This window comes from Lutra lutra, chromosome 4 (genome assembly GCF_902655055.1).
Source record: "Lutra lutra chromosome 4, mLutLut1.2, whole genome shotgun sequence".
NCBI classification, from domain to species: domain Eukaryota; kingdom Metazoa; phylum Chordata; class Mammalia; order Carnivora; family Mustelidae; genus Lutra; species Lutra lutra.
The window spans coordinates 15,839,675-15,865,848 of record NC_062281.1 but is presented as its reverse complement, the minus strand read 5'-3'; the positions used below and the strand labels follow the sequence as shown (position 1 = coordinate 15,865,848).

Sequence of the window (26,174 nt, the reverse complement as noted above, 5' to 3'; positions counted from 1 at the left end):
GCAGTATCAGAGTCCCATTATATAAGTATGGTATCTGCTAAGTTCCCTTCTTGATAGTTTGTCATTTTTAATTTACAGTGGTGTAAAGATGAGTAATCTACAAGCTGTTTTTTTATTGTTGTTGTTGTTTTTAATCCTGTTTCAGGGGTGCGTGGGTGGTTCAGTTGGTTAAGTATCCAACTCTTGATACCTACTCAATACGTGATCTCAGGGTCGTGAGATCGAGCCCCAGGTCAGGCTCCCTGCCTCCAGGTGCATGCTTACACTCTCTCTCTGTGTCAAATAAATAAATAAATCCTTATTTAAAAAAATCCTGTTTCATAAATTTAGTAACCCAGCGTACGTGCTCAATTGTATTCCCCCCAAATTCATATGTTGAAGTTCTGATCCCCAGTACCTCAGAATAAGACTGTTTTGGAGGTAGGGTTTTTAAAGAGGTTTCATTTTAAGTTAAAATGAAGTCATTGAATAGACCTCGATCCACTAGACTGCTGTCCTTCTAAGAAAGGGGAATTCGGACACAGACACATAGAAGAAAGACCATGTAAGGACTTAAGGAGAAGATGGCCATCGACAAGCCAAAGACTCCCAACCCCCACGTTCGTTAAGGAAATATTTTCTACTGGTTAAGCCTCCTAGTCTGTGGTGGCTTATATTGTTGTGACAGCGTTAGCAAACTCATACACCCTGTGTCTTTTAATTCATTTAGGTTTTAAGTTCTGTGTCTAGGGACTTTATCCTTAGGAAAGGGATGGACCAAGGATCCAATAAAATCTCTCCTCTAATCTCAGGTTTCTTGGAAGTATTTTAAATTTGTCCTGGGGCAAGAGGGCTGTCCTTGTCTTTTTCAGACCAGATAGCACTTATGATCAGCTACCTAAAGACTGGGTTTTTCCTTCCCATTATGGGATTATGTATCTTATTTCAATTAAAGATACAAAGCAAGATTCCATTTAAAATATCATTAATCCCCATTTATTGCATTGATTTTAAACAGATAAGGAGTTTAATATTTTCTGGGCTCGCGTTTTGATAGCTCAAGTACAGTAAGTTCTCTCTGCGGTGCACAGTTGTGCCAACCTCAGCATCACATTTCCAGAGAAGATATTTGCTGCAGTGAATGTTTCATGCTTTCCAGCAGTTCTTTTGAGGTTCTGGCCTTGGGGGAAAGAAATGTTCTGAATTGCTAAATCTGGTTTATTCAGGTTTATTATCACGAATATCTGGTATATTCTAGTCCTGTTTCGGGTTACCATATCACCAACCTCAAAATGCCTGTCCCTCTCCATCTCCTCCGCCCCCATGTTCTAGCTAGCTCCTCAGCAGTGGTGGTACTGAAGCTAGGGAAATGTGTTGAGTGGGTTAGAGACTTTATTAGAAAAGACCATTTGTGTATGTTGATCATCTGCTCTGGTCCACTCTGATTGCCTCAGATTAAATAATAATTTCAACCCCATTAAAGACCTTGAGAAGGGTCACCTTTATACCTGCCTGTAATGTCACCATTAACATCTCAGGTGGATCTAAGTCCATTTTATTTTATAAATCCAGAATGAGAGGCTATAATTCTTTTCTGAGAACTTGTAATTTATTTTCTATATCTGCTCTGAACTTCATGCTACGATCTTGAACTTGTTTCGTCTTGTTCTATCCATGGTAGAGGTGGAGGATCGCTAGTCACCATGTATAACTGCTCTTTTTCTTGAGACATGAGGCATTATTAAATTGCCTCTCTACCTTCCCTTTTCCAAACTGAGCTTTATTGGTTCTTTAGCCTTACAGGACTTATTTTGAATTTTTAATTATATACAAGATGTATCATTAAAGCCTCTCCATATTTTTCACAAGTCTCTTTGATGATGGATCCAGCACTAGTTGAATATCATCCGTATGATGAGAAGGCAGTCAGTTTCTACACTCAGTACATTTAGGCACTTTGGTTTCATGCTTAATTTTCATTTTTGACTTAACTAATTAAAATCCATGGCAGTTAAACAAAAGAAGATTGTATAATTCTTTTTTCCATGACAAAGGGTGATTGAAACATAAATTGCAGGTAATCTTTTGACTTCATATGTATTGATACTCAGATTTGGAGACGTAAGAGTATATCCCATTGACTAGAACCAAAAGCAAGAATTTTCTGTGTCTGTCTTACAGTCTTAATGTTGCCTCCAACAAACTGGATTATAGTAAACACGCCATTTAATTCTTACTACATAATTGTATGTATTTATGAGACTGAGGAAGATAGAGATCAAGGTTGGATGACCTCTAAGTGGTCTTCCAGCTGAGAAATTGCATTGTGTACTCTCCTAATGATGGTCAGGTGATCAGTTGTGGGGTTTTAGTGGGTAAGTACATTTGGAGCATGTAAGATTAATTCACTTGAAATATATCGAGTATATACATTGAATACTACCTACTACATGCCAGGCAGTGATAAATCACACATTTTTCAAAGAGTGCATTTTATTAGGGGAAAGGAACATGTTAAAATAAATGCAGTTGTCTATTACGGGGGTTGTGCTAGAAGTCCAAGGCGTGTTGGGACGTGAGGGAAAGTTGGGTGAATTTTGCTTGGTGGCAGGAGCATCAGGGAAAGGCCAGTGATTCAAGGGGCCAAATATGAAGGCCTGAGGAAGAGCAGCAATCAGACTGAAGTGGTGTGGGTGTGGGGAGGCAGTAGCCTGATAGCAGCTGGAGGTTGAGTAAATGGGAACAGTGGATACAGATGATTTTTTTCCAAGGAGCTGGACTATGAAGACAAAAGAACTGAGGGGAATGGGCAGGGATTAGAGGAAGTTGGTTGTTGTTAAATTTGGGAGTAAAGAACTAACTTAGAGGTTTTGGGGGGAAAAGCTTCTAGAGGGGAAAGTTCTGACAGATGAAGAATATGGAATTAAGAATGAACTTGGGGCGCCTGGGTGGCTCAGTGGGTTAAGCCGCTGCCTTCGGCTCGGGTCATGATCTCAGGGTCCTGGGATCGAGCCCCGCATCGGGCTCTCTGCTCAGCATGGAGCCTGCTTCCTCCTCTCTCTCTGCCTGCCTCTCTGCCTACTTGTGATCTCTGTCTGTCAAATGAATAAATAAAAAATCTTAAAAAAAAAAAAAAAGAATGAACTTAAAAGCAGGATTGAGGATAGAAAGAAAAACAGAGAGATGGAACAGATAACGGTGATAAAGAAAACATAGCAAAGTGTTCTTTGTGGCATCTAGGAGGTAGGTGAATGGCAAAGTGCAATTTTTTCAACTTTGCCACGTGTTGGAAAGTTCTATAAAAAAAAATATTGGGAGGAACAAAAGGAATGTAGATTGAGAGTTTAGCTTTGAACAGAACAGGGGAGACACTTACTCCTAGTTGTGTCCGCAGATGGTGAAATTGAAGGTTAAAGCCTCAACGTCTTCATGACGTCTGAGCCACTCTCCCCCACTGGGGCAGAGAGTGGGAGCAGAGGAGCACTGAGGAGAATGAAGGCTGGAATCAGTGCTTGGGGAGAAGGAAGAGGGACTGAGCAGACCTGGCAAAAAGGCGGAAGCCATGAGGCTCAAGTTCCGGTGAAGTTGGAGGGCACAGAGTTGCACTGGTGTGAGATTTTTCCCTAGTAGTCGTCAGAAGACTGCAAGTTAGTAGGGCTCCGGGCGAGGGTATAATAAGCAAATGGTGAGTGGACGGGATGAATGGCTCCCCCAGCTGTTTACCATCAGCCTGTTCTGGAATAAGTCTCAGCCTCGCTAGTTCAGTTGGGATTCTGTTTTCTACCTCATTGTATTTTTATTTGAGTGGAATGAGATAAAAATAATGTTACAAAATGGTATCATGGTAACATTTAACTGAGATAATTGTATTGTCTTCCTTAGGTAAAAGAAGAACGTCCAGAACAAATACCAGATCTTAAATTATTAGTGGAGAAGAAATTTTTGGCTTTACAGAATAAGAATTGTGATGCAGACTTTCAAAATAATGCAAAATTTGTACAGTTTAAACAGCAGCTGAAAGAACTAAAGAAGCAATGTAAGTCTGCATGCTTTGCTTTTTGGTTTGGCTTTTTGAAATTAGGGAAATGACCTGATAAACGGCCCCAGAAGACTGATTTTATAAAGTTTGCCTATCTGCTTGGCTTGATTCTGTTTCTGAATTGCTTTTTATTGTTGTTGCAATTCTGTATTTTGTCTAACTTTTGGTTCAAATCAGCCTGTCCATTTCTGAAAGCCAACAGTTTCCACAAAGTGCTAAGAAAATTCCCCAGCAGCTCCACAAAGTGACACTGTGTTGTCCTGCTGCTGGGGAGGGGAATTGGGACATTAAAACGGAACTATTTTATTAAAATAGCAATGGTGTATTTCAGATTTTAAACTGCTGTGCCATGCTTTTAAAAGAACCACTTTGAATTCTAGTTTTGCTGCTTTGGAGTAGTAGTGGCAGTGTCAAATTAGGTTTTTTCTTCTCAAATACGGACTGGGATCCTCTCTATCCCTTCTGTCTTTTGTGATAGCATAAATTCCATGAGACTGCGATTGTGAGTCCAACATAATTTTGATTTAAAAATGAGATTGGGAAAAATGACCCATTATACAAAAAAAATTTGTGGACGGTATCTGACAGAAGTAGATCTTTTCTACACAGTGAGGTACATCCATCCTTTCTTTTCCTCCTCTTTCTGCATAATCCACATAACAGCTTTATGTAATTTTGGTCGTTTTTACATTAGCACAGGTAGTCATTCTTCTAGGCTCCCAAGTCTTATTCCTTAAAGAATTGGATTGTGAAGCAAATAACTTGTTTGTAAACTTCAGTTTCCCATCGTCTTCATTCACATACATGTGGAGGAGCACTGTCGTAGGAGATGAGAATTTCCTTCTTGTCCTTATTTGTACTTAGTGGAAGGATTCACATTTTGAAATAAGCTTTCTTTTAAATATAAGCATTTTCCTTAAATTGATGCTGAGGTCTCAAAAAATGACTGAGGAAGCAGCTCTACTTTTGTCTATTTTACAAGTAACTTAAGTTTCACAATTTGGAATGTTTTGCAATCATGATGAGACTTTTGCTTTTACGTGGATTTAACAGTAAGCATTTTCTCCACGTTTTCGTCTGGTTTTTTTTGTTGTTGTTGTTGTTCTTTGACCATCACAGCTACCAAAATCCTTCTAATATAAATTGCATGATCCCCTCTCTTGGGTAATAATCCCCCAAACACGTAATGTTATAATTTACTAGTGTCTTCCTGATCTTAAAGGTGCGAGTGAATTTCAGTTTTGGTGTGGATCGGAACAGCTAAATGTATTTCGTTTTTCTGCTTGGAGCCGATAATGACAAATTATGGCAGATTTAGCATACAATTGTAATTCTTGATTTTTTAAAGGTATTTGATAATACAGATTGAAGGATAAATATCTAAAAATATGAATTTCTTCTGCCTTTGTTATTGTTTATGAAATTATTATTCCATAAGAGAAAGCTGAAAAGGACTTTTAGAATTATATACTCACGAGGGAATACTTTCTTATGAAAGATACGTAATTCAACAAAATGACAAATATAGGAATCATGGTTGTTATTATTTCTTAAGTTCTCTCTAAAATGGTCAGGGGTGGAGGGGTGGAGGTGCTTTCCCCAGGCCGGCAGTACTGTGCATCATTTGGATAGACAGTTAAACTTTATGACAAAGTAAATTTATACCGAAAGAAATGCTTCCTTATGTAGGATTTCCCTATATATGGTAACACTGGAATTAAGATGATTTTCCCTTTTTGTTTTTCCTAAAATACTCTTTTAAGTTTTTAAATCCCAAATGACAGAACAATCACAATATTAATATCCTCCTTAAATGCTTTATAAGGCACATATACTTTACTTGCAAAATGCAAGTAAAGTGCATTACTAGTACCGTCAAACTAGCACCATGTCTAATGGACTTTATTGCTTTAGATGGGATGCTGCTGTGAGGATGCTGATTGTTATCAGGAACCCACAGTTTTTGTGCGGCCACGTCGGAGGGACTAGGATTTATACAGGAGCCAGTGAATGTTTGTTTTGAGATATATTCCAAAGGCGATATGTTAATTAATTAATTAATTTATATTTTTTTAAAGATTGGAAACTACAAGCCAGGGAGAGATTTTTGCTTCTAGTTGCCTATTTTGGCAAAGTAAAGGTTGAATCAGTTTTGGCGACTCCACAAATCTGAAGGGTTCTTTCATGAAAGGCACCACCAGGCTCTCCCCAACTTTATTTACACAAACATAAATTGCATGGGATTAAATTTTGCCGAATCACGATCCAATCACAGACACTCGATGAAGCTCCTTGGTTGGGCGGGGCGGGGGGGCGGGGGGAGGCAAGATGGAGACTGAAATCAGGTGGTGTGAGGAAGGGGCCTGCAAGCTGGCTGGGCTCACCCCGCCACAGGAGTTAAGTTAACTCAGCTGTGGCGGGCAGCTGGCTCTCTTGAACTCTCGGGTCTCAGGATCGCTTTACATTTTTAAAAATTTACCGAGGGCCTCCAGGAAGCTTTTGTTTACGTGGGTTGTAGCTCTTGACACTTATCACATTAGAAATCAAAACTGAGAAATTTCAAAAATACTATTAATCCGTTTAAAAAATCAGTAGTAAACCCCATACGTGTTACCATAAAGAGGATTATGAAATACAACTATGTATTTTCCAAACATAAGGACAAATTAGGGAGAAGTGTGACATTGTTTTCCATTTTTGCAAATCCCTTCAATTTCTGGCTTAATAGAAGGCAGCTGGATCCTCATATTTGCTTCTGTACTCGGTCTGTTGTGGCGCATTGTTTTGCTTAAAGTCTACAGAGAAATTCTGGCCGCACACATGCGTAGTTGGACTTGCTGAAAGGATCTTGCAGACCACCCGAAGTTCTCATTTTGAGAACCACAAATTTAGGCCAGAGATCAGTAAACTGCAGCCTGTGGGCCAAGTGCAGCCTGCCTCCTGTTTCTCTGTGGCCTGAAAGCCAAGAATGGTGTTTTTCCATTTTTAAGTTGTCTGGAGAAAAGAGAAGGATAATATTTTGTGATGTGTGAAAATTCCATAAAATTCAGATTTCAAAATAAAGTTTTATTGGAATGGAGACACTCATTGGTTTCCACATTTCTGTGTGTGCTTTATGCTGTCATGGCCGAGTTGAGTCATTATATGAGAGACCATCTGGCAAACAAAGCTTTTAATATTTGCTGCCTGGCTCTTTACAGAAAAAGTTTACTGACCTTTGGTGTAAACCATAATCAGAAACAAGGACATTTTTGGGGGAGGGTTGTGGTTTGTTTTTTTTTTTTAAACTTTAGATTTTTCCATAAATACTATATATCTGTCTTAGGTACATTCAGAACACTCTGAGTTGACTCCTGTCTGTGAATCATTGCATTTGGTGCTCTAAGATCAATAAAAGGCAGAGTCCCTGTACTTGGAAAAGACTATATATACGTAGATGAAATACTGTGAGAACCATTAATAACAACAAATCAAAACCAAAGAAAAATGCAAGAAACAGCTGTTGTACAACATAGGAGAGAGTCAGAATGGGAAAATGCAGCCTTTATTTGTCCCTAACATCGCCAATCAATTGCTAGGGGCCGTGTGGAGCTGTATGTTCAGAAAGAGTCAGAGGCTGGATTCAGGCCCAGCAGGAAAGAGTGTGTGGAAGGATTATGGTGGGAAAGAGGAGGGATACTACAAATATCTGGTATTTGCTGTCCCTAGAATATAACGTAACAGGCCCGTTGTACTCATTTAAAGATAGGATTGCTCAAAAAGGTAACATACTTAAGTTGCACACAGTAATTTTTTTAGTAGTTATTTATGTCTTTGGATACTACCAGGCATTAGATACAACTTCTTGGAATAGTTTACTGACCCCGGTCTAAACCACAGTCAGAACGAGGGCAGGTTTTTGGTGTGGGTTGTTTGTTTGCTTGTTTAACTTTGGATTTTTCTATAAATACCGTATCTGGGGACCCATTGTGCTGTATATTAGAGATATTATGTGTGTTCCAGCTTTGTAAAATTATTACCAAGATCAAATGAAACAGTGGATCTTCAGAAACTCTGAAAGCTTGTTTTAGATTCCCCTTGTTACTGAGAAAGGGCCTGTAGAGCATAGCGGAAAGAATATGAGCCTTAGCAGCCAGGAGACCTGGGTTCGAGTCATTGAATGTGTAGCCTGGTTTGCCCTCCAGTGCCCATTTTTCTTGCTCAGAGGCATACAAATCAAGATTCTCGGAGGCATACAAATCAAGATTGATTGAAGGTAATTTTTACACTTGGTGGTGGTGATGATAACTGAGTTAGGGAACAGTTCCAAAAAAAAGGATTCCATTTCCCTAAATGGGAATCATGCTCTTAACGAACCCAAGTTGTGAAACCAACAGTGTGATTGGTTCAAGGCAGACATAATAACCCTACTTTCTTGGGTAAAGTGATTTTAATTTATCTGAACAATATGGTCAGGTAATTTCTCTCTTCCTGGACTGTTTAACTGTCTTCACTATTCCAGCCTACGGTTTCCTGCACTTTAGCATCAGGAAAACTTAATCAGAATGTACAACTAGCCCCGTATGGACGCTTGCTCAAGTCATCAAGCAACCTTTCTGCTGTCCTTTATTCATTCACCTATTATGTAATTAGCAGCATGAGAAGTTTTAGTGCAGGTCAGCAAGGCAGAAATTGAGGACATTAGACAATAATTGGGTGACATTTAGAAACCTTTGAAATACAAGGGCTTCACTTCATGATCAAAAATAAAATTGAATCTGTGATCTTTAGTATTAAAATAATCTAATATCAAATGTAATTCTTTTGATACATTTAAATGCTTAAAGGTGCACAATTTTTTTAATGCAGATTTGGTAATCTGAGGACATTCACCAGAAATTTGGACAGTGTATTTAGGTCACATAGGAGATATGTAGGATATAAGATAGGGAGATAACCGGATCCACAAGTGAACTTAGAAATCATTTTCAGTCATGGTGACATTTTATAGTGTGATTTCATAATTATCTGGACTCATGATTCAACTCTGTACCTTCACTTTAAACACACTTCATTTAAATGTCAAAACTGATAGACTAGGGAGTGGCCATTCGCTTCCCAGAAGTTCCCAGAAGGATTTCCTCGGGTCATTAAATTGGGAGCTCCTGCAGAACTTTAGAACACCTTCACTGAACTATTCCTAGTGGGTTGCTGTCCCTTTCCTTCAGCATCCATTCAAAACCACAGTGCAGTTCCACAAGGGTAGGGACTTTGATGTTTTGGTTACCTTGAACTCCAGGCTGGTCTAGGGCACAGGTCCTTGATGATCTCAAGAGTCTTCAGGAGGACTGTCCTGTACTTGAGAGCTTATCCCTTGTCTAAAGGAGACACCTGCCACCCATGCCTGTCCGTTGTTGCTGTGCATAGGTGTGGACCCACTGTGGCCAGACAGTTGGTCAGGTTCTTTTGGGAAACCCAGATTTTAGCTGCTGATTTTTCCATTACTAGATTTTTAAAACACTGTGCAAACAAAACTGTCGGTTTGTGACCCTTAGGTTTACTTTCTCATAATACCGCTTTTGTCAGTGCCTTTGTAGGCACTTGATGAGAATACAGCCAATTAACAGTAGAGTATGATTTCTTCAGAGAAAGGGGTGGTCTTGCTTTCAAGACACTCCAGACTAAGGCCAGGTTGTGCATTTCACGTCATTTGGGAGTGGGTTCTCTTGCAAAGCCGATAGAGATTTTTGTGGTAAGGGGCTGAGTGTGGGAACCCTTACCTAGATGCAGGTGAGCCGCAGGGTATAGAGAAGACTGACACCTTCGAAGGTTGGTGGAGACCATGTGTGAGTGTTGAAACCCGGAAGGAAAGATGAGGAAGAAGCACAGGTGGTACCAAGAGGGAGAATGCTTGGTTGCGCCTGGAAATCTCTTGAGTGCATTTCAACTGGGCAAAGTGTTGAGCAGCCTGACTTGGTCCCAATACTCTTCAACGCATAAATCTCTTTGTCATATGATATAACTGTCTATCCAAACAGTGTGCATTGCTGGCCTGCAATTAACCAAAAGCCCAGGCCCCTTCAAGGCAGGAATGGTTTCATAATCTCCCCTGTATTCCTTTTGTCCTTCATATAATCAGAGTTTGGTTAATATTTATAGAACAGAATTACTCAACTAGAAAAAGAGGGTGAAAACCTAGTTAAGGAATTCTGATGATAAAACTCATACATCGTTAATAAAGGAAAGAAGAAGAAGAAAATTAGCATTGGTAAGTTTGGGATCTAAAATCAGCAAAGGCTAGCAATTTATATTCTTTGAAAATCTTTCAATTGCTCAAGTATTCAACATAAGTGATGTTGTGTGTATAACCCTTTACGTGTTGGTACGCATGCATGGTATGTATAGTAATATATGGTTTTCAGTGGTACGGTAGCATCACGCGTAGGAAGAAGTAAGTATGGCTCACTTTAAGTGTGACATCTTGAACATTAAAGAATTTAATAAAATCATAAGTTTGCTGGCTCTTCTGCAGACAGTTTTATCATCTCTGTGGCCCTCAGTTGATTTTCATGTTTTCCTTGATGATGATGATCAAGCCATCACTGTTTTCTTGCTGGGTGACCATTAATTGTTGGGAAATGCCAAAAACCATAAGTTTGACAACAGAGATTGACTTTTTCAGGCCAGGTTAACATCCCTAACCTAAGGGGTTATGCTCATTGAGTGAGATTTCTCTCCTGTGTAGATTTTTTATTGATGTGTGTCTGTCTCCCTCCCTCTTCCTCTTCTCTGAGTCAGTGTGTCTGACTCCTTTCTGTATGTCTTTCCTCCCTTCTGCTTTCTTTGTGTTTCCCACCCATTTGGCTTCTCTTTCCCATACATTCTTACTCGCCTTAGTGAAGAGAAATGGTACCATTCCCATCTTCATGACGAAGCAGCTTCAGAGAGGCTGAGTGACATGCCCAATGTTACCAAACCAGAAAACAGTGGAACCAGAAGACAGGAGATGGCCAGGATAAAAAGAGAGCATTAGAGACAGGTGTAGCTATCCCACCTCTTCTATTTAATAAAGTTGTTACTTCCCAAGAATTTTTACATATTAAGGCAGATTCGCAGTACCAAATAAATAATTGAGTAAGTGAAGAAGAAAAAAAAGAAAAAAGGTTAATTCAAATTAGATCATTTCGGGTGTGGTGTTTTAATCAAGGCATTAAGCTATCAGGGAGCTGTTTAGCAGTGAGAAATGCCCTTTAAATGGAGCAGTAAAGACACCACCTGCTCTGCCTTCACCTTAGATTTGCCCCAGTCCTTTCGGGAAATACTAAAAGTGATAGCCGCGCTTCATATAGTACCTAGTATGCATGATACTTAATGAGTGCTTGTTGAATTAATGCATGACTACAAGCATTGCTTGAGTTGTTTGAGTGCCTACCTACAAGGTATGGTACCTGCTTACTTTATGTACGTTACTGTTGATTTCTCACAATACTACAAGATAACTATACCCACTTGATAGATTAGAAAATATGCAAATAAATGTGATATAACTTCCCTAAGCTCATATATGCTGAAATTCAGACCCAGGTTGGGGTGACATCAGAGCTCACATTCTTTTCCTTGCATACCACACCAACTCTTTAAAACACACCCATTTGGTCTTCTTTTCTCTCCATTCAAGCATTTCATTCATCTCTTGAAGACTTGATTGCCCATAAGACTCTTGAGGAGTGAACAGTTCCTTTAAATCTCCCAGGCCGTAGGTCCGCATTGATGTCCTCTGATGACACTGGGGGAATCTGCTCCATCCAGCTGAGAGTGAATCTCTTGCTTGGTCACTTCCGTGTAGAGGCCAGAGAGTAGGAATCGTACCGCACGTTATGTAGTAGCTTACCTGTGTGTGCTTCCTAGTGCCTTCAAAGTATCCCATAGAGAAACATGTGCTTGAAGTGAGACTCACAGAAGGTAAGTGGTTTACTTGAGCTCACAAAGTGTGTTACAGATTGAGACTCAAAACCGGGTCCCGCTTTGCCAGATCCCATGGTTTTGGCAATACATTCAGGAAACAGTGACTAAGAATGCCATTTCCGGTGTGATTAGTTGCTATGTTATGGCAGAGAGGAGTAGGGTGTTTATTGTACTTACAAGTTTAGAACAAATTCCATGAAATTTATTTCAAGCGTAACAACAGTAATCCCATGCCCGTACATCATCTCTCCCAATCTTCACGACATCCACGTGTGAGAGCAGAATGGATGAAAAATGCAGGCTCTGTTTTTAGTAGACTGAATCCTGGAGGTGACATATTTACCCAGTGTCTCACAGTCAGGAGGTCACAAGGCTAACAGATACATTCCCTAGGAAAGGGGAAGCTTTAGGATGAGAGATGGCTGTAATTAAAGTTATTAGGAGAGAAAGGTTCAGTTCTCAAGGGCAAAATGAGTCAGCAGCAAGTTTAAACACAAACTGTGAGCCATGGGTGTTTCTCTCCTGGTGGCTTATTTTGAGAGTGTGTGATGCCATCCATGCTCAGAAAGCAATCTGAACCTGGGAGTAGGAAAATCAAATCATGTGTCCTGGGGATGACGTACATCATACTTAAGAAAATAATTATCTTATCAAGTTATTAACTCCTGAGGTTGCAATGATTTCAGTTTTATAATAGTAAGATGTATATAATAGCCGGCCCTTTGTAGTCAACCCTCCCCCCATTTTTAGCCCCATCAGTGACTGGTTTGTGTTTTTTTTTTTTTTCTCGGTATAGTTTTAACTTTTCCAGAATGTTGCATACATGGGATCATACAGCATGTAGCTATTTTTTTTTAAAAGATTTTATTTATTTATTTGACAGACAGAGATCACAAGTAGGCAGAGAGGCAGGCAGAGAGAGAGGAGGAAGCAGGCTCCCTGCTGAGCAGAAAGCCCGATGCGGGACTCAATCCCAGGACCCCGGCCGGGATCATGACCTGAGCCGAAGGCAGAGCCTTTAACCCACTGAGCCACCCAGGCGCCCCAGCATGCAGCTATTTAAGTGGCTTTTTTCACTGAGCGGAATGCATTTGAGATCCATCCACAGTGGTGTTCATACCGGTAGTTCGTTGTGTTGTGTATTGTGGGTAGTATTTTGCTGTATGGATATACCATAGTTCATCCATTCACCATCTGAAGGACTTTTCAGTTGTTTCCAGCTCGGGGCCATTATAAATCAAGCTGTTCTAGACTTTCATGGGCACATTTTAAAGTGAATATAAGTTTTCATTTCTCTTGGATGAGTGGGATCACCAGCTAGTATGGTAAGTATATGTTTAACTTTCGAGAAACTGACAGACTCTTTTCCAGTATGGCACACGGCCCCGTGTGGCCGTCAGCAGTGTGGTGACAGTTGTAGTTGCCCAGCATCCTCACCAGCACTTGGGTTATCTATTTATTTTTTGTTTTGTTTTTAATTTTAGCTATTCTACTTAAGTATGTAGTGATGTCTCATTATGGATTTAATTTATGTTTTTCTAATGACCAGTGATGTTGAGCATGAAGTTCCTTTTATATGTAAATTTTTCATCTTTGTTCATGTTTTTCTTTTCACGTATCTCTTACATTTATTCTTTAATTCAAAAAACATTGTAGATGGTGCACAGCAGTTATTCTCCCAGTGTGCTCCCTACCCCTGCAGCAGGGTCCCTTGGAAATTTATTAAAAATGCATCAGGCACCACTTTAGGACTAGGGGATGTATTAAAAGTTGTTTCACCAGACGCTCTTGAGGATACAGATCTGGCTTGTAATTCCAGATCTCATGTAGCTGATCACCTACAAGGGAAGAGCCATCTGTGCACAGCGTAGTTCGAGGCCTCTGCCTGTAGGTTACTCAGGAATTACCTAATGAATTAGATTACACTCGGTCTCGTGGGCTTGAATATAAGTTAACTTTATTCTTCTGTGTCTGAGAGTCTCAGTTTTATATTGCATGTTATACTTCATTTTCATTCATTCAGTGAGTATTTATTGAGTATGCTGGGCATAACTCAGTGAGCAAAATGTACAAGTCCCTGTACTCCTAGAGTTTACAGTCTAATCTTTGGCACCTAGCTGTCTGCTTATATTCGTAATACTCATATTCTTAATAGCTCTGAATGGTATCTTCATAGGCATAATGGATAGCCTTAATAATGTCATATTTGTGTATTTGTTGTATTTAAGTACTGTTTGTATATTTGTAAAAGTTTGATTAATCATGGAATCCTACTTTTTTAATAACTTTTAAACTCATTAATCTCATCAGCTAGGTATGTTGATAACAGTGTTAAGGGCAGAAACTGTTCAACCTGTGGAAAGATCCTAGAATTTAGAATCAAAATATAAATTCAGATTCTTACACAACCAAGTAATAGTTTGTGGTTTTCATCAAATCAGTGGAATTTTACTTTTCTGTAAAGTATGGGTAATGTAATAGTAATAATGCTTTTTAGCCCACACAGTTGTATAAGGATGAAATCAGATTTTAAAATGAAAAGTGAAAGTGATTTATAAACTGTAAGGTGCTCCCCATGCATTATTACCTGATCTTCTTTAGCTCGCTTAAAGGCATTTACTTCAATAATTTTTAATTTTAAAGGATATACATTTTATGTTATTAGGAATTGGCATAAATTTTCAAGTGTGGGGCACCTGGGTGGCTCAGTGGGTTAAGGCTTCTGCCTTTGGCTCAGGTCATGATCCCGGGGTCCTGGGATCGAGCCCCACATCGGGCTCTCTGTTCCTCGGGGAGCCTGTTTCCCCCTTCTCTCTCTGCCTGCCTCTCTGCCTACTTGTGATCTCTGTCAAATAAATAAACAAAATCTTTTTTTAAAAAAATTTTCAAGTGCAAGGGAAGAAGCTTAGAGTGTTTTACTCATTTTGTTGAAGTGTTAAGAGATTAAGTGAAGGATAAAGTTGCTAGACTATCAAGTGGTTAAGTAATATTCATTGACAAGGGTGTGAGCAAAAAACACGTTGATAAGGTAACAAATCACTTTTCGGTATAATATTGGTTTTGGCAACCTTTTCTTGATAGGAAAGCAGAGGGGGAAGTGTCAGGAACAGTGCTGTTCGCATACCGAACCATCCTGTGTCTGGGGAAATATATTCATCACGAGCAGGTATAATGGCGCATCTGCTACGGGCCTCCAGCTATTTGCTGTGTGGGCCTCTAAAATATTAGGGATTCTCTTACATACATTAGGTTTCACTGGACAAAATCGGCTTTTTGAGCCAACTTACTTAGTTAACTTTTTTCTTTTTTTAATAAATCACCCAATGACTTATTTCACTTTACATTTTTTAATAAACAGTTAACCTCCCACATGCAGAGCGCTGTGGTAGGTTCAAGAAACAAAGGCAAATAATTAATGTCTTGGGAGTGAGAGGAAAAGGAAACTGGTCACCAGCGATCGCAGGGTAATAGAGCTTGACATGAAAACTTTGGAGAAGAAACAAGGGAGTGAGGTAGAAGGGTGACGAAAAGTGTTGAGTAGAGTTTTCCTAAAGTAAATGCGGTCAGTTTCTTTTTTTTTTTTAATAAAATAATAAAGATCCCAGGGTCAGGTGAATTCATCAATTTTCTTTACTATGGGATTCCTTGGTCTTTATTACGCACTTTGGTTAGGATGTCGGTTCAGTGAGAGACGCATTTGTCTGCCTTGATGGATGCTGTCTGCGGTGCCTGGAGTAGCATCTGGCTAGAACCCGTGCTTCATACGGATTTGGGGAATGAATGAAGGACTACAAAACGGAGTTGAAACTTAGTTCATGGAACCTTTTTTTTCTTTTTTCTCCAGGGAGCAAATATTCCATAGCAAATACTCTTGACACCCACTCGTCCTTGGAACGAGAGGATGGGAAGGTGCAGTGTCCCTTCTCACCGAGATTGCTCTAGCACACCTGGGTGACAGTCATGCTCTAGGTCCAAAGTGTGGCTGCCAATTGACAGGAGGTGTTTCAGACTTTCTGGCAACTTTCCTTGCCCACTTTGGCCATTGAGTGCTTACTGGTTGAAAGTACTTTCTCTCTCTCTCCTTGGGGGAGGGGAGTCCTCTTCTTTGACTTCATTTCAGTTGCATAAAGCAGGAAACTTCCAAGTTAGACTCAAGGGGTTTTCATTCCTTCCCCAACCATGCCCCTTAACAGCCTCCCTCTCCTGTTACATGGTAGCATTTTCTTCCCCCTTACACGTTACTAAGTTGACAGCGCTTCCTGCGTTGGATAATGGAGAGCACAGAAAATACAGTAGGAGTTTATTTAGGTGTATTTTCTTTCTGCTTCAGAGCAGAGTGGTTTTATGATTACCAAAAGCAAAAAATTACTTCTACAAGAGAGGAATAGAATTATCGGCCAGTTGACAAGATATCCTGTCTAGTCCCATTCCTAAAAACCTCTACCAGCCTTCTCTCTCGGTTTCTTTCTGCTCCCACTGCTACTGCTGCTCTACACTCGGAGCCTCCCCATTCTCCCTGCTCCAACTTGCCTCCCTGTAGTTCCCGCCGGAGTGATGGATCTTTCTGAGACAGGGGTCATGGTTGTTTGCCACGTCCTTTTTCAGAGACTCGCCTAGCCTTCCAGAGTAAAAAGACCCTTCGGTGCCAGGTTTCTGTTCGCGTTCTCACCGCGCTGCTCTCTGGCCCTTTGATCTGGATGGACACTTGCAGTTTCTAGAGGGTACGGTGTTCTCTTTCACCTGTGGACTTTCACACTTGTTGATCTCTTTGTGGAATATTCTGCTTTCTCTGCTTTCTCTTTGTCTCTCTGCCTGCCTGCCTGTCTCCCTTTCTCTCTCTCTCATCACTTGGTTAGGACAAGGCCATCTTTCTGCCTTAACTCAGATATCGCTGACTTCGGGGGGTCTTACCCCAAGGTAAGATAAGTGCACATCGATAACGTGGGGCCTTTAAAGAACTTTTAATCTGGAGAAGGATATCTAATATTAAATATTAGGAAGATTAGAATGTGCAGTTGTTTTCAAGAAGAAGAATTTAAAGGAAAGTTTATGGTGGCTTTGAAATATACTCATTATTTGTTTAAATAGTGTGCAGAGTGGAAGCCAATACTAAAAGACCCAATTTATAATTCAGTATTTCAAGAGGTATTAATACTACCCTTTAAAATAAAATATTTCTATATACACTGCTTTTCGGGGTGGTACATGCCAGCACAGACATACTTCACTGAAATGCATTAACTTTCTCATCTTGACTGACTCATTTGACTTGAATAGCAAGTTCCCCCATACCCCCACCTCTAAAAGTAGAAAGTGTATTACTATGTTTTCAAAATTCCAAGCTCTGAGAAGCAGTGAGCTATTCGTTTTTTGCTCTGATGGCTATTGGCCGGCAGCTGAATTCTGGTAATTGCGTGGGCTGGAGGCCGGAGGTCATAGTTGAAGAGGAGGTCCTGAAGGAGCAGAGGGTTGGGAGAAGCATCTTAACATAATAGGTTATACATATCAACATTGTAGTTAATAAAACACACCAAATGTATCTGAGGATCAGGCTAAGCTTTGACAATACAATGATAATTTAAGTGTAGTCAGCTGAATATTGAAAGTACAGGATGTGTGTCAAGACTCTTTAGAATGTTTTGCTGGTGATTATTCTTTTGGGAATCAGTTCTCCTAAAATAATCCAAAATACAAATGCTTTATGTACAAAGACCTTTCTCAGTGCTATTCAGTGGGACAATTTGGAATCAGTTGAGATTGTGAAATCACTCATCCAAAAAAATGACATATTTAGGAAATGCTTTATCATATAATGTTACATTTTGTTTTATGTTTTATTTTATTTTATTTATTTATTTTTTTTTAAGATTTTATTTATTTATTTGTCATAGAGAGAGAAGCGAGAGTGAGCACAGGCAGACAGAGTGGCAGGCAGAGGCAGAGGGAGAAGCAGGCTCGCTGCCAAGCAAGGAGCCTGATGTGGGACTCGATCCCAGGACGCTGGGATCATGACCTGAGCCGAAGGCAGCTGCTTAACCAACTGAGCCACCCAGGCGTCCCTGTTTTATGTTTTAAAAGGATTTATTCTAGAGAGGGGCAGAGGGGTAGATGTGAGAGGGAGAGTGAGTCTCAAGCAGACTCCGTGCTACGTGCAGAGCCTGACACGGGGGTCGATCCCATGACCCCAAGATTACAACCTGATTATTTAATCATAATTAGAATGTTAAGACCATTTAAAAATAAATATTCCACATGTAGGAAGGATTTGCATTGGCCACATGGTTCAGACTGCTGTGGAATAGAAATTAATACTGTAATACCATGTAAGCATTCAGCTTTAAATTAAATCGGGCACCTGGGTGGCTCAGTGGGTTAAGCCGCTGCCTTCGGCTCAGGTCATGATCTCAGGGTCCTGGGATCGAGGCCCGCATCGGGCTCTCTGCTCAGCAGGGAGCCGGCTTCCCTCTCTCTCTCTCTCTGCCTGCCTCTCTGCCTACTTGTGATCTATCTCTGTCAAATAAATAAATAAATTCTTTAAAAAAAAAAATAAATTAAATGGTGGCGAGTTAGTTTTTGTTGTGGAACACACTACTCCAAAACTTAGCGACTTAACATAACCATTGATTTGGCTTGTGATTCTGTGGATTGGCCATTTGGACTGGATTTCACTGGGCCATTCTTCTGCTCCAGCCAGGCTCACTCCCACATCTGCAGTCAGCTGCCTGGTTGGCTTAGAGCATCTTGGTCTAGGGCGTTCTCAGTTGTGACAAGTTTCCCTGCTCCGTGTGGTCTGTCCCCCAGAATGCTAGTTCAGGTTCACGTAGTGGCAGAAGGGAGATAAGAGCCTCAGGACGGAAGCTGAAGGTGTCTTGAGGCCTCGGCTTGGAAATTGTGCAGCGTGACTTTTACCAGGCTATTGGTCAGAGCAGTCGCAAGGCAGCCCAAATTGAAGGGATGGGGGAAGAGACTCGCCTCTCCATGGGAGGAGGCAGAAGTACTGTGGCCAGATTTTCAGCCTCCCGCACCAGTTCGTGTTTGTTCATTTTGAATACTCAGATACCAGATTTTATCTACTGAAACATCACTGGCTCTGTGTGTGTGTGTGTGTTACTAACCGTCCCTTCTCAACATGCAACCCTCAAAAGCAAGGGGTATTTGAAGTAACCTCACTTTTGTGAGTCATCCGTTTGATCAGGGACGTGTTTATTCAGATACCAAAGCAACTGAAGAGGTAATTTAACATAAGTAAAACTAGGCTAGAACTGGTTTACTTACACCGTATTTGTTGACTATCTTTGAGTGTCTCGTTGGTGCCTGGTGCTGAGGTAAGTATTTACGAACAGAGAAGAAAGAAATACGGCATAATCTTCTTTCAAGAAGTTTGTATTCTTATAGGACGAGCAAAATTTATATCTATTCAGTCCACCAAGTGTTTATTATTAACGTGTTCAGGACTGGGCTTTAATCAAAGATGGTTCGCAGGTGGATAGGACTTGGCCTTTTCAGTGGAGCAGAGAAACAGGTATTTAAAACCACTGTAATTCAAAGCGAAATAAGAAGTTCCAGGAGAGAAACGTAAACGGAGCGCTGTTGAATTAGGAAAAGAATCGGCGGCACATGATCAACTGCCAGGATGTGTGATTCACGTAATTAACACCTGAGAAGGAGCGATCTTTGAAACCACAGGTGATGGCTTCATAGAGAAAATGAGTTTTGAATGAGACTTTGAAGAAGAGCTAGAATTTGAATAAGTGGAGAGGCGAAAGTCCTGCTCAGTTGAGGACTGAGTTGTGTTTTCCCAAGAAGGTAATTATTTAATTAAAGAGAAAGCCTTTTAAAGTGGCAAATATTAAAGAGCATGAGATAATACTGTAGAAAGACTCTGGAAAACATTATGCTGAGAAGATGGCTGGCAGATTTTTCTCCCTCTGATGGTGCCACGGCTTCATTTTTTTTTTTTTTTTTTCAAATCAGATATTTGTGTCGTTTGGTTGGAATATTGAGGAGGGAATATTTACTTTGTAAGGGCAGTGAACATTTTCATTTTCTTTGAATAGTCCTCTCTTTAGTGCTATATTGGTTTAAAAAATAGAAACAAATTGACCAGGAAATCCAAAATTAACAAAAATAAGGAAACCCCCACTGAGTAATGTCAACTGGTACTTTCTGCAAGTGTGTCCGGATCTGTGTAAGAGCTAAGCCGGCAGAAAGAGACTGGGGAGATTCCTTTCCTAACTTCAACAGGTAAATTTTGCTTTTTAGTCTTTCTGCTCTCATTCGTCCTATTTAAACAATGGAAACTGTTTTGAGCAGCTTTGATTAAATGCATTTATTTAATGCTCAGTGAATAGTACAATACTTAGACATATACCAGTTGCCAAAGTGCCAAACATAACAGTATAATTAATAATAGAATATAAGAAGCACAAGTTTTATTTTATTAAATCACAGACAGTATCTTACTGTTGAAAGGACATTGCAGTATCCGAAGCCCATTAGCTCGTCTGTCACTGCTTTTCCCACGAAAGTCATGTCTTTCTGGAATTCCTCCTCTCCTCTCTTAGTTTTGCATTTTCCTGAGATAGAGAGCTCATTGCGGACAAGGGCTGAGCCTCACTGAGTTTTATGACCTCTGTATCTTGCAGCATTGCTGGGTCATAATAGCCATTCAGTAAGTGGCTGGATTTCCTTGTACATTCATACACACGCCCTGTTAGTAGGGAGGGACAATAAGAGAAGTGTGGAAAGGGGAGTGGCTTTCAGTGTCTGTAGAACGTGGGTCCTTCTTTGTGAGCTTCTTTACTTCGCGGATGAAAACAGGCTTCTTCTGGTTACTTTCTTTCTCTCCAGTCTGGCTGCTGGGGCACCTCCCAGCCTTCGGTGGCCACCTCTCTCTCTCTCACTCTCTGCTCTGGGCCAGTCTCACTCAGAGTGCCTTCTGTGGGAAGCCTTGGTTACCCACTTCTGCTCAGGATAGCCTGTTCCTTTCTGCAGCACTTCTCACACACACACACACACACACACACTCCCTGCCCCTCTTTAAAGTTTTTTAAATCTTTTTGATTTGGTAATGTATGCATGTAGTATAAAATTCACAAAGTACACAAGGCTGTGTAGTGAAAAGTAGGGTCTTTGCCTCCCGGGAGCCAGTTAGTGTTACCTGTTTCTTTAGTGTATCCCTGTAGAAATAGCTGTGTGTGTGCGTGTGTATGTGTGTGTGTGTGTGTGTGTCTGTGTATCTTGATGGTAGCCCATTAGCCAATACTGTTCTACTTTGCTTTTTTTCACGTAAATATTTTGGATATCCTTTCATATCAGTACAAATAGTGCTTCTTGATTCTTTTTAATGGCTGGATGGTAGCTCATAATTTTTAACCAGTTCTCTGATGATGGGAACTTTTTGCAATCCTGCAAAAAATAGTCTTAGACTGTGCAGACAAAATTCCACACAAGTTGGTCTATATCTGTAAGAAAAATGCTGGCAAAATTGTTGAGTCAAGCTTATGTGATTTCTTTTAATTGTACTGTGGAGGACAAATTGCCCTCCGTAAAGATTATATTAATTGGAATTCCCATCAACAATGTGTGGGAGAGCCCATTTACTACATGCTGGGCAACTCAAGTTTAATTAAAACCTTTTGGGTCTTTGCCACTTACGTGTTCCAGATAAACTGTTCTTGCTCTGTTTCCTGTTGTTTGTCATCCTCTAGAACATGTCCATTGATGTCCCCTGTGGTATGGGTTCTTTGTAATTTGAGATAATCTGATACTTTCATTGACTCTATATTCCTTAACTTTGAAGAGGGTTCCCGGTTCTGATATTCTGTCCCATGGGCATGTACCTGTCACTCCCAAATTTTGGTGTGAAAAATACGGTCATTCTGTTGGGCATCTTTGCATTGTTTTCCCTCAGTTACTTATACATCATAGTGCTCTGTGACTGTTTATGGTTTGCTTATCCCAAGTGGGCAGATTCTATCTGTGTATGTCATTTTGAGAAGAGAGGGTTATGGCTTTCTAAATATTTTGCACTGGCTCCTGTCTTTGTGTTAAATATTTTAAAAACATTATTAGCATCTGTGATGTATATATGAGTCATTCTCAGTGCTCAAACCCAGCTTATTCACTATTGACTTTTAGCTTGTTAGAGACGGTAACACAAATTTACTTAAACATACCAATAAGATATTACGGCTTCTTTCCTAGTAGACCCAGATAAAACCTTTCTGGGCCTGCTCTGCAGAGCTGGGTGAGCAGGTAGGAAGAATCTCTTAAAAGATACCCTTTTTGGGAGGGTACCCCTGCAGAGCTGAGGTGGTGAGAGTCAGGTAGCTGCGCAGGGAGGCCTCATTCATAACCAGGCTACTGTGTCACCCCTCCGGACAGCAAGGTGAGAAGAGCAGAGTGGGCAGTAAAGCTGTTAGCCAGGCTGAAGTATTTCAGGGGAGGGAGGATTCAAGTCAGTGGGTCCATATTAAACCATTGGAGATCATTGCGAAAGTATGAATTATTCTGACGTGCTATATAGTTTGTAAATTTGGGATGGTTGATCAGGTGAAGAGGCACGGTGGGCTAGAAGGTACTGATTCACGGAATCTAAATAATTCCTTTATTAAAATAACTTTTCTAACTGCAGGGTTTCTGTTGTATACTTTAGTGTGTACCACTCAAAACCCCTGGCTGAGGAGGCAAGCCTTGATTCAGTGCTAGCCCATTTCTGGTCTCCAAGGCCTGCTGTGCCCAGTGTGCCTTTTTCTGATTCAGCTGCTAGGTCGAATGCTCAGGGTAGTCAGGCAGAGGCTTTGTTCCACTGACTTCATGTCAGACACTTAATGTCTAACATTCTCTAATCTAGTTAAAAAAAAAAAAAATTAAAACCAAAAAACTTAAGATCAATGTGTAATAATATTTCTGATCCAAAAATTGCATTTAGCAGTATGTAATAACAACTGGTCATAGTTCTCTTGTAGAAAATGAGAGTAGGAAGGAAAATGACTTACTGGGCTGTGTAAGAGTAAGCCCCTTTATGAGAAAGGAATCTTGGATATTTATGCTTTTTCTTCTTCTTCTTCTTCTTTTTTTTTTTTTAAAGAAAGCTTTTATTCTCTGCCACATGATTTTCCCTTCAAGAAGACTGGAAGTAAAATGAATCAGCCCATAGAAAAATGTCCTCTCAGCATTCAGAGGGTTATCTACATCTCAGCAGCATACATGAAACCAGTCATGTTACTAATTACATTCTCACTTGGCCAAAGGGTTAGCTGTTCCGAAATGGGATTTGAATGCCCATATCTTTCATAGGCCCAAGCTTGCCTCTGGTATTTTAATAAATAAACATTTTTATGGAGTGATTCAGCTCAAATGTATTGTCATAAATAGGAGAGTCTAGGTAAGGCACTCATACTTGCCCTTTCTTTTCCTGTTTCTCTCTGCCGTTATTCCACATCGCACAGAGGTCTGGAAGTCTGCAGTCCACATCAGTCTGAAATGTGAGTTTTGTTTGGCTCACGCAGTGTTGAGATTCGTTGTTCTCCAATGCAGTTAGGTAGGAGTTGTGGTTCTTATTTAGTCACTATTCTGACCATTTGCTTTTGTCCTCCGTGGGGTTCTCTTTCAGTGTCTTTCCCTGGTAGGCATCCGAGTTTGTGGTTCTTGCTTTCCGTTTAGGACACCCTGTGAACATAGGATCAACACACAGGTCAGGAGGTAGAATGAAATTCTGTGCCTAAGAGCTCTACAGTGAAGCATCTCACATTGATTAAAGAGCTCTTTAAAACAAAACAAAACAAAATAAAACAGAACCCCTTATTTCTATTTTAAGAAGTGGTTTTGAATATTATCATTTCAAACCAGTCTCATCCCCTCCAGCCTCCTTAGATTTAATTACTGTCGGCTGTAGAGCAAGATAAATACAAGGTTGGTAGAGAGAATTAGGGAACTGTATCAAGGTTTAGAGTACCAAGGGTCACTAGTAGGGCCAGTCACTACCAGCCGAAATATACACAAACAGTGAGGTCAAGCCAAGTCACAGGTCATCGCAAGGCAGACAGACTGGGGAATAGTAGTAGCATCCTGCGCCCATGGGCAAGAGAATGCAGACTCCGTGCCTGTAGCCCTAGTACGTATGTGCAGTAGAATGAGATGAGGTCGGAAGGGGCAGGCAAGGAGCCTGAGCAGGCGGGGCTCAGGGTCTCAGATAAGGAAAAAAGTCTCTGGGGAGACAGTAGGGAGCACTACAGGAGTAAAGGAGTTTGCTACAGAACAACCCCCTTTGGTTAGATCTTTCTTTTTTAGTTAATAGATTTTATTTTTTTTAAGCAGTTTTAGCTTTACAGAAAATCGAGCAGATACTAGAGAGATTTCTGCTAGGCTTCCCTCCTGCCATTTCCCTATATTTCGTATCTTGCATATTAGTGTGATATATTTGTTATAATAGAGTATTATTAACTAAAGTCCATCATTTACATTAGAGTTTACTCCTTTTACGATACTGTGCTATGGTGGAGTTTTTGTGGCAAAATGCAACGTTTACCATCTCAGCTGTTCGCCAGCGTTCAGTTCAGTGGCATTTAGTACCCTGGTGCTGTTAATGCCGGCATCACCACCATCCCTCTCTAGCACTTTTTCGTGATTCTGCGCTGAAACTCTGCCCACGAGAGAGGGACTGTGCAGCCTCTGGTGACCACTGTCCTACTCTGTCCCTGTGCCTTTGACTCTTGCAAGTTCCTCATTCATGTAAGTGGAAGTAAACAAGATTGATCCTTTCGTACCTGGCTTGTTTCACTTAGCACAGGGTCTTCGAGGTTCAGCGGCGTTGTAGCACGCGTCAGAATTTTCTTCCTTTTTAAGGCTGAATTCATACTCCATGGTGTGTATACGCCACATTTTGTTTATCCATCCCTCTGTCAGTAGACACTTGGGTTGCTTCTACCTCATGGCTATAATGCTGCTAGTGAAGATCGGCATATACATATCTGTTTGAGTCCCTACTTTGAGTTTTTTATACCCAAAAGTGGAATTACTGGATCAAATGACCTGTGGGTTTTTGACACATGCAGAATGTCATGTATGCACTATTGTAATACATAGGATGGTTTCACTGCCCTGAAAATCTCGGGCTTCAACTGTTCATTCCTCCCCGTCTTTGCCTCTGCTTAGATTTTAATATGTTCCTTCTGTGGAGATGTAACTACTGCTTATACTCCACTAAGGTAAGCTTTCAGGTAAAGATGGGTAGGATCCCAGCGCTATTAGTAGAGGTAATGAAATCAGTGATCAAGGGACTCAGAGAGCAGAAAATTCTGATAAACTGTAGTGCCTGGGGCTTTCAGATTCTGAAAGTTATCTGTGCGATAGACATAAAGGTCACAGAGACAGAGCTTTAGAATGCATGGGTTTTAAATTCGGTGTTTGTGGGTATACAGTTTCGTATTCCATCTGTTTGTTCCACGAAGCTGTATTAAATACCTACTATATGCCACTCCCTGTGCTAAGTGACATTCAGGCAAGTTAGAGACTATTTTAAGAGCTTCCACCTTATGCACCAAGGAACCCCATTTGCACTTGTTCTCCAAGAAACATGTGTTTTGTTGTGAAAGATGTCCGTTATGTAACTGCACTTGTGCTAGGCTTTCTCAGTTGAGTGAAAATAGCTTTTGAGCCTCCATGGTAATTTTCAGGGACCCCGAGTGGTTCTAGGTGTCTTGATAAGAGCACTGGTCAGCTTTTATGCAGAGCGTGGTTAGGCGGTGTGACTGTCGGTGTGCCCTGTGCTGTCATTATAGCTGTGCCAACGTACTTCATATGGCTATTTTCCAGACTTGGCTGGCTCAGATTACCATTTCTGTGTCTTCTCCAGTTGCTTGCTGACCAAGCCTTTTCCCCTATTCTTCCTTTGTGCCAGTGACCATTTGCATGTTAAAAAAAAAATACTGGGATAGAACATGAGGAGAGAAGAGAAGTCTCCCTCCTTCTGGAGGCTGTGTTCCTAAAAGCAGGGGATTCCACGCGTTTTTCACTGTGCTCCCCCATCAGAGGTAGCACACGCTTCCCAATATTTTGTATTTTACTACATGTTATGCCTACAGCCTGTACCTTACGTGAAACTTAATTTTTTCTCACTTTTTAGATAAAAGTTATTTTAAAATAGAAATTCTAAGATGTTGCACACCCCAGTACATGTATCCAACTTTGAAAACTTGTGCGGAGATAG

General features: G+C 40.5%; 1 protein-coding gene across 2 annotated transcripts in view; it reads left to right on the top strand.

The window, feature by feature from the left end:
- Positions 1-26,174, top strand: part of NSMCE2 (NSE2 (MMS21) homolog, SMC5-SMC6 complex SUMO ligase) — a 215,457-nt gene that overhangs the window by 63,237 nt on the left and 126,046 nt on the right. For both annotated transcript variants that reach the window (XM_047724725.1, XM_047724724.1), the window contains exon 4: positions 3,862-4,015. In XM_047724725.1, coding sequence (XP_047580681.1) covers positions 3,862-4,015 — 154 coding nt within the window. The remainder of the gene's footprint in view (positions 1-3,861; positions 4,016-26,174) is intronic.